Source organism: Penicillium hispanicum, assembly GCF_028827665.1.
Source record: "Penicillium hispanicum strain IBT 35686 chromosome Unknown utg000001l_segment0_segment0, whole genome shotgun sequence".
NCBI classification, from domain to species: Eukaryota; Fungi; Ascomycota; class Eurotiomycetes; order Eurotiales; family Aspergillaceae; genus Penicillium; species Penicillium hispanicum.
Window position 1 is genome coordinate 1,605,083 of NW_026623193.1, and position 13,112 is coordinate 1,618,194.

The 13,112-nt window shown below is 50.9% G+C and overlaps 6 protein-coding genes across 6 annotated transcripts; 3 read left to right on the top strand and 3 right to left on the bottom strand.

Annotated features, from left to right (window-relative positions):
* Positions 1-384: 384 nt before the first annotated feature.
* Positions 385-2,625, bottom strand: N7459_000659 (DNA-(apurinic or apyrimidinic site) lyase APN2; the record flags this gene model as incomplete). Its single annotated transcript, XM_056939844.1, has 3 exons — positions 385-1,350; positions 1,406-2,025; positions 2,598-2,625. 3 exons carry the CDS (start codon positions 2,623-2,625, stop codon positions 385-387), a joined length of 1,614 nt encoding a protein of 537 aa, XP_056804124.1.
* A 268-nt stretch (positions 2,626-2,893) lies between these two features.
* On the top strand, positions 2,894-3,720 carry N7459_000660 (cytochrome c oxidase subunit VIa; the record flags this gene model as incomplete). The annotated part of the gene is made up of 5 exons (XM_056939845.1): positions 2,894-3,056; positions 3,147-3,171; positions 3,253-3,412; positions 3,476-3,483; positions 3,675-3,720. 5 exons carry the CDS (start codon positions 2,894-2,896, stop codon positions 3,718-3,720), a joined length of 402 nt encoding a protein of 133 aa, XP_056804125.1.
* A 486-nt stretch (positions 3,721-4,206) lies between these two features.
* N7459_000661 (putative anaphase-promoting complex subunit Apc5) lies at positions 4,207-6,843 on the bottom strand (the record flags this gene model as incomplete). Its single annotated transcript, XM_056939846.1, has 7 exons — positions 4,207-4,927; positions 4,980-5,116; positions 5,174-5,301; positions 5,337-5,460; positions 5,517-5,931; positions 5,995-6,088; positions 6,141-6,843. 7 exons carry the CDS (start codon positions 6,841-6,843, stop codon positions 4,207-4,209), a joined length of 2,322 nt encoding a protein of 773 aa, XP_056804126.1.
* Positions 6,844-7,063: 220 nt separating this feature from the next.
* On the top strand, positions 7,064-8,108 carry N7459_000662 (phosphoribosylaminoimidazolesuccinocarboxamide synthase; the record flags this gene model as incomplete). Its single annotated transcript, XM_056939847.1, has 3 exons — positions 7,064-7,213; positions 7,292-7,667; positions 7,732-8,108. 3 exons carry the CDS (start codon positions 7,064-7,066, stop codon positions 8,106-8,108), a joined length of 903 nt encoding a protein of 300 aa, XP_056804127.1.
* A 203-nt stretch (positions 8,109-8,311) lies between these two features.
* Positions 8,312-9,468, bottom strand: N7459_000663 (CIA30 family protein; the record flags this gene model as incomplete). The annotated part of the gene is made up of 2 exons (XM_056939848.1): positions 8,312-9,330; positions 9,387-9,468. The coding sequence occupies 2 exons, from the start codon at positions 9,466-9,468 to the stop codon at positions 8,312-8,314; spliced, it is 1,101 nt and encodes a 366-aa protein (XP_056804128.1).
* Positions 9,469-10,538: 1,070 nt separating this feature from the next.
* Positions 10,539-12,714, top strand: N7459_000664 (uncharacterized protein; the record flags this gene model as incomplete). Its single annotated transcript, XM_056939849.1, has 4 exons — positions 10,539-10,669; positions 10,721-10,853; positions 10,916-11,006; positions 11,057-12,714. 4 exons carry the CDS (start codon positions 10,539-10,541, stop codon positions 12,712-12,714), a joined length of 2,013 nt encoding a protein of 670 aa, XP_056804129.1.
* Between the last annotated feature and the right edge of the window lie 398 nt (positions 12,715-13,112).

Consider the following 13,112-nt stretch of genomic DNA (forward strand, 5'->3'; position numbering starts at 1 on the left):
CCGAATCCTGGACTTGCGCATTCTACATGTCTAATTTGAGGATAGCCAGAATGACACCAATGTGTGTGTGACACATTGCCTGGAAAATCCGACTTCAATAACGTATTCACACTCACATATCTTGAATATGGATATCTGGATATTACGACGGCAAGAGACACATTAGCACGCGACACAAATGCAGCAAATGCCTAGACCAGCTGCCGTAGGTACACAACCCGGTCTAGAACAGCCATGCTGCCTAGTCCCGACTTAATAAGAGCCATTTCTTGATATACCCCATAGAAGCTGTCATATGGGCCCATCTAGGTGAAGATGGGACAGTAAATTGGGGTTAAGAATACTGTCTGCGAAGCAAGATGTACCTCTCCTCCTCCTCCCCCGTTATAGCTCTACCTGGGAAGATTTGTTCCAGTTACTTGCCCAAATGAACGTCGGACACCGCCACTGTGTCCCTTTTTCTTTCTCACCACTGGGGCCAAGTGGACGAGGACAGATCCAGAAGGCCCGGCCGAGGTTCATTCCCGGTTTCTTAGTTGTCAGGCTGATGCACGGCTCTTGGTGTCCATCACAAAGTGGAACCGACATTTTGGTAAAGAGCTTTGACCAGTCCTCCTTGCTAGCCACCGGGTCGATGACAAGGTCCGCATTGGACTTGCTGGACGATAGTTGACTAGATGAGTCCCCTGATTTTATGAAGGGAGCGTCGGCGACAGTCTCAAGGGAAGGTGATATACTCGCGGTCACCTTAGCATCGAGAACCGTACCACTTTCCTTGAGTGATGCTGCTGGCTCATGGCGTGTGGGAGTGTTGGCTCTTGACGACGTCTCAGGGGAGTTGGAAGGCATGCTATCAGCAGACTTTGGGCCGAAAAAACCTTTGAGTGTTCTTTGTCCCGGTGCAGCAGCTTTTGATACCGATACCGCAGATCTTGAGCGCTTGACAGAGGTTAGTTGAGGAGGCTGTGGCCGCTTCCGAGACAAGGATTTTGGATTTTCATCGGCGGGCAAGGGATGAGATCCACTAGGTGTGACTGGTGATGATGTGGCGCCCTCAGGAGGAGGAGCTGTTGTTGAATTCTCTACCACACTTTGTGTAGCCTTCGATAGGAGCAAAGTGCTAGATGGCTTGCGGGCGAACATATCTTTGATGCTTCGACGCTTTTGCACATCAAATTCTGGCAAAAGTCGTCCAGATTCTCGCAGGATATATTGCGACGAGTACTCCTGCTGGCGTTCACCGTCTTGGAACATGCCTCGTGGATTCATAAGATCCCGAATATGGACTGTACTCCCACCATGAGGTACCTGATCTTTGATGATAGCATAGACGGGACAGTGATCAGAGCCCTGAAATTGTCAAGTCAGCAAAGTCTCTCACAAGTATACAAGAGACAAAGCTTACCATTAAGCCTTCTTGAATGTTTGATTCTGAGAACCAGTCCAGCATATTAAGGCTGCATAACACATAGTCGATTCTGGCACCGTAGTTTCCGGGTCGAGTATTGAGCCGCGTATCCCAGCAAGTATACATACCGGCACGATCATTATGGAAAGATCTGCAGATGTCATGGAGGACTGGGTGTTCTCTGCCCTGTTCCCGTTCGCCGATAACGACACCGTCGGAAAGTAGCGCGTTGAATAATCTTCGAGATGGACCAGAGATGTATTCCTCCTCTGTTGTCACATTCTTGCGAATGTCCTCCAATGCATGGGCAGAATCGAGAGGTGTCTTGGCGATGTTAATATCGCCAGTTACAAGCACCCGCTTGCCCATGGAGACGAGGTTTCGGACTCGAGCGTCCAGTGCATTCAGGAAAACCATGCGAAAGTTATCACGGCTTTCATTCCTGTAAGCAGGACAATAGACACCAATGAGCACAAATGCAGGAAACTCCAGGATGACACATCGCCCCTCAGAGTCAAGGGTTGCTGTATCTATTTTTGAGTCGGAAGACTGGTAGTTGCCATCACGATCTTCGGTGTCACTGTTGAGAAGAAAAGATGAGTTTCCAAGCTGTTCAGCTGTAGGATAGCCGCCAATTTGCTGGTCCTCTGGCAGATCTCGGAAAGACACTGATGAGTTTGGGGGGCAAAGCACACCCGTAATGCCTTCTTCAGCACGAATTGGGGCACATGTAGCATTGCGAGTGTATATTACCACACCAGAGTATCCTGGCAAGAGTTAATTCATGTTGAAGGAGCGGTCTAGGATTCTGGCTTGCCTTTTTTTATTCTGGGCAGGCTGAAATAGCAGTCCCATCCAGGCACAAGTACCATGTCATCTCGGAGATCTTTGCGTTGTATTTTGGTTTCCTGGAAGACAGCGATGTCGGACTCAAGGATATCAAGCATGGACTGGATTCAGTTCAGCTCGCAAGGCTTGAGAATCGACGAATGCACAGAGCAGAAAACAGACCTCGAATGTCCGGGTTCCTCTCCATGGCTCGTAAGAGAACGGGTTCCTTCGGGAAAGCATCAGAGGCCAGTCATCTCTTTATTTGAGTTCACATACCGTATCCCATTAACTGCAATACTTGATCAGCATGTACAGACAGCAGCATCTCTAAACCCTTGAGACCAAACAAGGCACTTACCATTCCACGTGGTGATGCGAAACCCCATGGCTGGCTACTGACGTATCAAGTCTGTCATAATGAGCAAATCCGAGAGAAACGTGAGAGGGAGTAAATGTGTTACAGCATGCATTCAATGAGTTGAAGATAGGCCAGCGATGGCTGTGAAGGACGATGTGCATCACGTGACCAGACGCGGGTGACATCAGGTTACATAAGCCGGAGGATCACGGGCGGGAGTCCACTAAGACGGCTTCCATTTCAACGTACGACATCCGCCGACTGTACCCTCGAGAAACCCACCACGCATGCCCACAATGTTCTCCCGCAACATCACTCGCTTGTCTCAGCGTGCAGCCCCCATCCGCACTGCTGCCCAGCGCCGCTTCAACAGTGCTGAGGCCAAGCCCTCGTGGATCGTCGACAACGAATTCAATCGCGAGCGCGCTGCTGTCAAGCACCATGCTGCCTCGACCAGCGGTGTGTAACCCCCAATTGGCTACCTGCCTACCATTCATGTGGGAATATAATTTGTGTTGAAGGCATTTTACTGACTCAATGGCACTGCAGATCTCTGGCGCAAGCTGTCGATCTTGTATGCTCCTCCTGAAGCGGCAAGACCATGCCATGCCACCTGAACCTCACAAGAAGACCGATTGCTGACATTCCTACACAGTGCCGTAATCCCCTGCTTGATTGGTGGTGGAATTAATGCCTACAATCTCTGGGAGGAGCACTGGGAACACTGGAGCCACATGCCCCCTCTTGAGGAACGTACCGAGTACCCCTACCAGAACATTCGCGTGAAGAACTTCCCGTGGGGTGATGGTGACAAGGTCAGCTCGTCTCGTTTATTTGGCCACTCAGTCTGAAATTCAATTGCTAACTTGCTTCTCTAGACTATCTTGTAAGTTTCGATTAACATCACACGGTACCCAACCACCATGCACACGACCTGCTTTCGCTCTCGCGGGAGAGTGCATATATATATATATATGTGTGTGTGTGTGTGTGTTAGGTCACTCCGCACTATACATTGCCACCGATTTACACAAGGACTTTTTTTTCCCGAAAAATGACAGCTAACCGCGCATATAGCTGGAACTCGAGTGTCAACTACCACAACAAGGACAAGGCCACCTAGGGCAAATTCCTGTTCTACCAATACCAGCCTACTAAGGCTTTTCAATCCTTGAGAGCACATCTGGGGACCTTTACTGGTTACACCTCCAATGTATATCTACCGCAGCAGGTGTTCCTGCCAACATGGACCCGAAAGTGCCGAGGGTGGGAGATGCTGAATTTGTTGACAGAATGAAGTGAACCTTGCTGTGCCCTATCTCTCTCGCTGTTTCCTTTGTTAAGTATGTCCAAATTACATTATATTTGGAGTTGATGGTGTTCCCAGTACAGATCATAGCACGGCATGTGGTGGACGTTGTCTTACGGGTGGTCTAAGGTCGAATTGCTGCCCATGGAGAGTGGATTTCGTGTTTGGATCTCAGAGAAAAAAAAATACCTAGACAGTAAACCCTACTGTAGAGAAAGCCGTATAGTACTCATACATGGAATGCCTGCTTCGGCGAGTCAGAATCCCGAGTCACCGGCTGCTGCAAGACACGAAGAATGCTCATGCTTCAGCACTTCGCTTCCGGAGATCCAGATATTTCGCAGCATAATCGTTTGCTAAGACTGAGTCACCAGTAAGATGCATGAGCGTAGCTTTCTTCGCCATCATTTCTGTCTGCCCGAGGAAGTCCTCAATCTCCTCATAAGCATCATACGCAGAGTCAATATACCCAAGCGCACGATTAATGTACTCATTCCTTGCAAGGGCACTGTCACGACCGTGTCGCGACCATAACTCTCCCGCAACGCCCAGATCTGCATCCCCCAGAAGCGAATACGCACGTGCGACGAGTGCAAAGTCCTCCGATTCTAGAATCTGGGGCATGATACTCTCCACTAACTCAGAAGAGGCTTCGAACTCGCGCAGACTCAACAAAACTGCGCAGAGTGTACAGATTGCCTCCCAGAGATCGAAGAGGAGCCTTGAACGGTGGGCAATGCTGGCAGCACGCATGGCGAGTGAGAAACCGCGTTGAGGCTGCCCAGACTTCTCGAAGATCCGCGCCTTGAGGCAGAGGAGTTTAATCTGGGCATGTATATCAAAGTTCTCGGGCTGCATGGTATGTGCAGCTTGTTCGACCATATGCATGGCGCGGCCGTAATCACCTTGGCGGATTGCGAATTCAATAGTGTGGAAACCAAGAAGAAGACGCATGTCGAAATCCAGGAGCTGTACTGCTTGGAGTTGGGAAATGATGTGTTCGACAGCTACTTTGTCGTCACTGGATGGTTGTCAGGCATTTCGGACTGATGACACCAATGTGGAACACTTACCGGCATATTTGTCGCCGTAGTTGTAACAGCCCCGAATGATATGTCCAGGCGTTGTTATACTTGAGCGCCCGAAGCTTTTCCGGCTCAAGCTTGTTCATGCGCGCAAATGCCTCCTTATAATTTCCCTTTTGCGCTAGCTGGATGTATAATTTAGCCACTATCTTCCACAATGAAAAGCTACAGAGCTAACTTACAATCTGAGAATTGCGGAATGTAATTTTGACGAAGTCGTCGTGCGGGGACCCTTCCTTATAGCACTCGCGGAAAACCTCGGTATTCAACCAAGCAAGGTGAGTAGCGCCTGGCGCGTGACAATTATGACCTGTACTGACAGAGTAGGTATCTAAGACCACATACCTATCCGAGCGTACATAGCACCTTGGAGCAACATGTATGCACCAGTGGGATGCGTAAGGCTTTTGTTCACATTGACGTGGGAAGCTCGTACAAATGATTCGATGATCGAAGCAAGACTCTCTCCCTAGTAGTTGTCAGCGTTCGTTACCGGTCATGTCTAGGATCGCTCCCATGAGATACCTGCTGCATTTCCAGCTTGGCCTCGCTCAACAAAGTCGTACTCATAAGTGACCACATATCGGTCTCCTTTGACTTGGCCTTGAGAAAGGCAAGGCCCTCTTTCTCGTTACCCAGCATACCGCTGTTCTGGACCTCTCGCATATGCTCTGGGAATGATTTACCAAAGTGGTAGAGCCAGCTCATACAAAAGTTCAGACAGTTCATGTCATGCGACTCGCGAGCAATGGCTACGGCCTCCTGCACTGCAGAAATAGCTTCGTGGAAGCATTGGAAATCCGCTTGAATGATGGCCAAGTTCAGAAGCGCAAATTGATACGCACTTCGATCGAGATTGCTATGCATCGTGTAATCAAAATACCGGTGGAGATTGTCAAAGGCTGATGTATAGTCTCCTGCTCGCCAAGCATCGAGGTATCTGGACCATGTTAGGCTGAAGAACTCGTTCCAAAATATGTTTCACCAGAACACCAGGACTTACTTGAGATAATACACCAAGACAGGAACAGAAGACTCTGATGTCATGATCTGTTTGAGATGTGCTCTCATCTCGTCCGGAACTCGGCCACCCATCCCTGTTCTCGTCAGTTTCCACCAACAATAACCAAAGCAGAGAATGAAACACACTTTGTAACTCTCCAATCTGGAATTCAACCAGCCGCTCTGCGTCCTTGACACTGACGACAACTTCATCTTCGTCGTCCTCGACGTTACCGTAGACCACCTGAGAAAGGTAGCTATTAGGCTCCAAGCCATACATCCCAAGATTGATATCGACCGGGGCATGTCCATCAGAAGGATTTCTGCGCGCCCACATGTAGTACGTCGGCAGGCGGTATTTGACAAAATCCGACCACAGTTTCACCGAGTCATGGAACTGCAGGCGAGTGTACTCAAGGTAGGCCCTGCGCACGAACGCGCCCAGCGGCGAGCTGCGCGATAGGCGCATACCGCCATTCTCCGGCGCAAGCCCATTATCTCGGTCCTGAATCACCTGCTCACGCGTCTTGGCCAGAAGCGAGGGCAAGACATCGGCGAAGAACTCCTCAAGCGCATCAAGCGACTGGAGAGACCAGATCTTCTTCAGAAACAAGTCCCACAGTGTTCGGCCCGGTACAGAGGACTCATGGCCAGAGAGGACCTCCTCTAGCTCCGCGATTGTCAGCAGGTAGTGTTTCTCCCATTGCTTGTCGGCGGGGTCTAGAGGGAACAAGCCCGCGGTCAGGAACGAGAGCACATGAATGGCGGACGAGTTGGGCACAACGCCCTCCGTGTACACTGTTATCAGGCATAAAAGCGATATTCTCCACGGTGTGAGGTAGCGCGTCATGTTTGAGGAGAATGGCCCATCTTCTGGAGAGAGGTGCTTCACGGTAAGTAAGTCCCTGAGAGTTGCCAGGGCGCGTTTCACTGTTGATAAGACTGATAACCACCTAAGGCCGCAAGGCACCAGTCCTGCCCCGCCAGAGAAAAAAGGCAGCTCGGGCATGACGCATTTTCGTCTCGAACGTTGTTTCCTACTTCCGCACGCTCAATTGAACAGCATCGTCATGGCGGAAGCTCTGACAACCATCGATCTGCAAGGTGCGCTCCCCCTCATTGCTCAGGGCAAAGTCCGCAACTTGTACGATGTCGACGACAAGACTCTACTCTTCGTTGCGACTGATCGCATCTCCGCCTACGATGTGATCATGGAGAATGTAATCTCCCTCTCTGCCACTTCACCAGACCCGCATTCGGGTCCTTTGGTCAATTGCTAATCATCGTACACGACACAGGGCGTTCCCAACAAGGGTATCCTGCTCACCCTCTGCACTCGAACATGGTTCAAGATTCTGACTGAAGCCATTCCCTCTCTGCGCACGCACTTCCTCACCCTCGACCTCCCTCCTCAGATACCGGATCACCTCCGGCCCATGCTGCAAGACCGGAGTATGCAAGTGCGGAAGCTCCGTATCCTCCCCATCGAGGCAATTGTGCGGGGTTATATCACTGGTTCGGCTTGGAAGGAGTACCAGAACTCCGGCACTGTGCACGGTATTCCAATCCCTGTCGGTCTGCAGGAAAGTGAGGCTTTCCCCAATGGTCCAATCTATACTCCCTCTACCAAGGCGGAGCTGGGTGAGCACGATGAAAACATTCATCCAGATCAAGGTATGTTATATCTTCTGCGACCTGTATGGTTGATCTAGGCAAGCTTACCACGGGGTTATTGAAGCCACTGCCATTCTTGGCGAGCCATATGCTTCGAAAGTCGCCTCGCTCGCCGTGGAGCTATACAAGGCGGCGCATGCCTATGCCCTGCAGAGGGGTGTCATCATCGCCGATACCAAGTTCGAGTTTGGCGTTGACGAGGAGACGGATGAGGTTGTGCTGGCTGATGAGGTACTGACACCGGACTCGTCGCGCTTCTGGCCTAAGGACTCATATGCGGTTGGCCGCGGCCAGTCGAGCTTCGACAAGCAATTCCTTCGCGACTGGTTAGTCCAGGAGGGCTTGAAGGGCAAAGAGGGTGTTTGCATGAGTGAGGAGGTCGTGCAAAAGACCGCCGACAAATACAAGGAAGCCTGGGAGAAGATCACCGGTGGTGTTTAGATCTGTTCCTGTCCATTCTCTGCTGTATAGGTCGAGGCTGGCACGAACTCTACGAGGGTACAGCCTGTGTATGTCTTCATGAATTAAGAGGAGAGAGTCACGCTCAAATGTTAATACACGATTGCCCGATTCAGGCGGAGAAGCTTTGGCGAAAATTCGCCAAGATTCTTCCAACCGGCGTAGAGATTATCAAGGTTGACACATCACTCTTCCCACTCTGCCCGGAGGCCTTTGAGACCCTTCTCCTTGGCATCAGGTTTCTTCTGTTGGCGCACCACTTGCGACTGTTCATTCGCGTCTCTCCAAGCTGATCGAACACCCTCATCGATCGGCAACGCATCTGCACCGCAAATGCGCTGCTCTTCATCAATCTCAGACTCACCCATACCGTTCGTTGCCCAAATTTTGTGAATACGCAGGTCATAAGCTCCTTCAACGCGGTCCGTAAGACCGATGCCGATACTCTTCACCCGCTGGCGAATGAGAGAAGTCTGCGGCTCAATCACGTAGCCATGGTTGGTTCGAACAAATGAGTTGAACGGTAGAAGAACAGTCTCCCACCCTGTTGTTCCAGACGTGGTTGTGCTGGAAGATGAAGAGATGACGGTGGACTCGGGCGGAATGTCAGAAAGAGCGGAAGGCATGCCATTGGGATATAGGTCCCCAGCGTCTTCTGAGGCTTCGGGGGGTTCGGAGGGCAAGGCTTGCGACCCACGTTCCACGCGGTGGTGCTGGGTATATAGTCTGTGTTGGTGGATATCGGTCTCGACGACGGAATCTGTCTGGACATTCACAGTATATCTTCGCCCATCAGACTTGATTCGAAGTGCGAGGTAGGCGTATGGGTCGACATCCCAGAAGAGACGGCCAAACAGCCAGAAACCCCGATCCTTGTTGCGGAATGCGGCGTATCCTGTTCCCATTCCGACAAGGTTAGTAGACATTTTCTCGATGGCAACCGAAGCTCGGTGGGGGCCCAAATTCATACCAGTTCTCTCGACTCGCCAATTCTGTGGGAGCTTTGTGGAAATGCTGCCGTGAAACCGGGCATGTGGTGGTGTGTTCGACGAAGAGTCGCCGGGCTCGTAGTCAAGGCTGGCGGTGCTGAAGCCTCCAACTGCGCGATCAGCGAAGGTCTTACAGCCTGCGACAGTCGATTCTTCTTCGAAGTTAAGAAGTACGTATGGCTTGGTCGGGGTATGAAGGGCTTCGGTGTTCCAGGCTGCGGTCGCGCGTCATTAGCCTCTTGCAAGATGACGGGAGATCGAGGCGACATACCAATCCTCGAAAGGCGGCTGAGTTCCTCGGCGCTGCGCCTGAAAAACCCACCCTGGGCGGCCAAGCTGCGAGTAGGAATCATTGCCGACCTCTAAACTGGGGGGTTGTTGAACGTCCTGCCAGGAAGCGGAGGAGAGTGTTCAGGATGATGTCGGGTTTCCGTGGCGTGAAACTTGCGCGTCGATCAGCCGGCGATAAGATAAATCGCAAGCTTGCAGCTTATCTCGTTTTGATGCTTCGTTTCTACACTAAACCTCCTGCTTCAGAGCCAACGCGTGCTGTACATCCTATTATTGATATGAATACTCCAGCCTTGAATTATCTTCATGTCTAGTGAATTACCCTACAACCATTATGTGTCATGTTCGGCCCAACGTTTGCCTTGGATATTCCAAACCGTTCAGCCGAATGCGTAGGGGACCTTGCACTAGCAGGAGCGATAGGTTAAGCCATCAAGGGAATTAGGGACTCTAAATGATATCAGGTCAAATCTGCTTCTAAGAAATCCCGTCAGCCTAGCTCGATACAGGCTGATTGGGGTAACATGTCCCCCAGATACTTGACGTACAACCAGCGTCATGTCATGCTCAACCGATGCTCGGACAAGCACCGGCCGAGTCCAACCGAGTCTAGAGAGTCAAATGAATGCTATTTACACTTTTTTTATAGATAGGCTAGCTGTATTTATGTTAGGCTCGCGACCCGTGGAATGTCAGTAGCTCCGACGACATTTATAGCAGCGGCTGCCTACTAAAGCGTCACCATCCATGGCCCATGGGGCGGCTAGGGACTGTTCCTATGGTCATCTGGATTTGATTTCCTCTGGTTAGGGCTTGGTTCTGAGTCAGAGTAGCTTCGACTTGACGGTTGACCCCAGATGTAGCCACGGTTAAAGGGCCAGTTTCCCACATCTAGGAATGAGAACGGGGTTGGTTCCCGCCAGGGTAAGAGATGGCCATCGAATTTGGTAGCGGAGGGTGAAAGGGTGAGGTAGTGGTGGGCCGATGGGCGATTTTTCTTTTTGCTTTGTTGCTATCCTGCATACTCACCACTCTAGTGTTCTTATATCAGATGCTCTGCTCATCTCACCTGCTTAGCCCCTCTTGCCAACTCAGCATAAAAAAGGTCGTTCAGAACAAGTCTATGTCCAGAATGGCGGCCGAGACGAGCGATGCGAATTTCGAAAGCAAATATCCCCGTCGTGGGGATCGTTTGTTAGAGGAACCCTCGGCTAAGAACGCACAGGGCTTGTTTCCTCCAGATGCCTGTATCTTTGTGGGAAAGTAAGTGTTTGATGTTGATGCTGAAGAGAATTGAAACTGATTCCATCAAAGCCTCTCGACCAAAGTCACCACTGATAAGCTGGCTGAAGATCTTAAGGGGGTGTTCACCCAGTTTGGACCATGCCATGTCAAGATCAAGCAGGACAAGAAGAAGGGGCTCCCCGGGGCCTTTGTGCAATTCGAGGTAAGCCTTTCAAAAGTCTTCGATGTCAGCCCTGCCGACGTGCTCACCTATCCTCTCTGCAGAAAGTAGACGACGCCATCGCAGCGCTAGGATGGGATGAGTGCACGATGCTGCATGACCGCCTGTTGAGGATTGAGAGAGCCAAAGGAAGAAGTGAGTGCCCTTCTCAATCTCTGATATGACTGTCCTCTCACATAAGAAAGGGACTGCCTGTCTAGGCCTTCGTTCCGGGGCCCCTATCACCCAACAAGATGTCATGGTCGCCCTGGGGGGACGGGGTCCTCTTGAGATATACTGCATCGAGCCATATCCGGCAGGGTTTCAGGCCTGGACTTGCGTTTGTAAAGTCACTTTTGCCTACGTCGACGATTGTCGAGATGCCATCAAGGTATGTACAATCCACCGGGTGCATCCTCACAAGTCTCCGCTAACATTAACCCTCCAGCATTTTCAGAAGGACGACAAATACTATTTGACTCTGCTCGATATGGATGGCAGTCCTTTGCTCACCAATCCAGGACGTTATCCCGCTCGACCGAAATTACCTCTAGCGCAACGCAGCAACAACACTTATTCGAAACATAACACCTTCCGGCAGCACCGCAATGGACCTCCCAGAAATCGAGGGGGGCACCGTGGATTTGCGAGGCAGCATCCTCCTCCTCTTCCTCCTCTTCCTCCTCTTCCTCCTCTTCCTCCTCTTCCTCATTCCGAGAATCTGCCTTCACGGGCTGGCTTCCCGATTCCCCCTATATTGCTCAACGGGTTTCCATACCAGAACGAAAGTCACCATCCGTTCTATTCGCAACCCTTTGCTCCGCCGCTACCACCTCCAAGTCATGGATATAATGGACCGCCATTCATTGTGAGCAGCCAACCGCGGTACATCAGTCCACACCCACCTCCAGAGACATTTATGCCACCTGTCAACAGTGGTCCCTTTATTGTCGGTGGCCACCCCCCATACAGTAGCCCTGTGCCGTCTTACTATGGCGGACCATATATGCCAGGCCCGGAGTATTTCCCACCGCCAGTTGGCAACAACGGTCAGCTAAGTGAGTACATCAACCAGCCTCAATATAACGAGTATTATCCTCCGAATACGGAACATCTCGCCCCAGCGCCCAACTCCAACATCCGCCGTCAAGCAACACCACCGCCACCACCGCCACCATCTGACACCTGCGAAGCCAAAGAAGCATCGGAGAAAGAGCCGAAAGCGGTGATCGAAGAAGAGACCGTGGGGATAGAAGTACTGCTCGACCTCGAGAAGCCAGATAAAGCGCCCAAGCTCATCCGCATCTACGACTCTGAGCCTGGATCTGACCCTGACGAAGAGGACGATGTTTCCGAGACCAGGACGGCGAAACCGTCTCAACTAATCCCGGTTGTCAAGGCCGCGAAAGCAGTCAAGGATGAGCAGCATGGAGTCCAAAGTACCAAGTCCGGCTCAGCCTCAGAAACCACATCCGTTTGCAAAACCAGCAAGGGGGTTTCCTGCAATTCCAATGGCGGCACCTTGAAGAAGAACTCGGAAGATACTTCTGCCAGTTCCAGCCAAGGTCGCTCTCGGTCTCCCTCTAAATCCAACGAGCCCCTTCAACCGAGCTTCCAGCCGAAGACAGGTACTTCGATTGAGCAATACGTGCGGTGTGTGGCAGTGCACTTGGGATATGGGTTCAATGAGAATGCACTGAGCGATGTGATTCACTGTTTAGAGGATGAGCGGAAGAAGAACTTCGAGGGAAAAGAGGAGACTGCAGCGAAGGAAGAAAAGAATATTTCGTGCGAGGAGGTAGAGTCTACATCGAGTTCGAGGGCTTGTTCGTCAACGAGGAGTGGTTCGTCGCGGTCTGTTTAGTCGATTTGGACCTGATTTAGACGTGGTTGTTGTGCCTGTCGAATTTTAGACTGAGAGATTGTTGGGCCTGAGACTTGATTGATGCCGTTTGATTTAGGTGGAATGCATTATTAGTAGCAGCAAAAGTAGTGTGGCTTGGATGTCACAATTCAACCTCCGCAATGCTTCTTCATATAGCCTTGAAGATTGTATGAGAGCACAGTAAATGGGCCAATACGTATTCCAGTCCTCATAAGGATATAAATTGATGAAGTTCCAAGGGAAAGTAATGGAAGAGGTATTTAACAAATGGACCCCCGTTAAACCAACGCCAGAATACGGATGACTGAATAAGAACATGCGCAACCTGAGAAACACCAGCTGGCCATGTCTCAAAGCGTGTAAATAATGCACATACT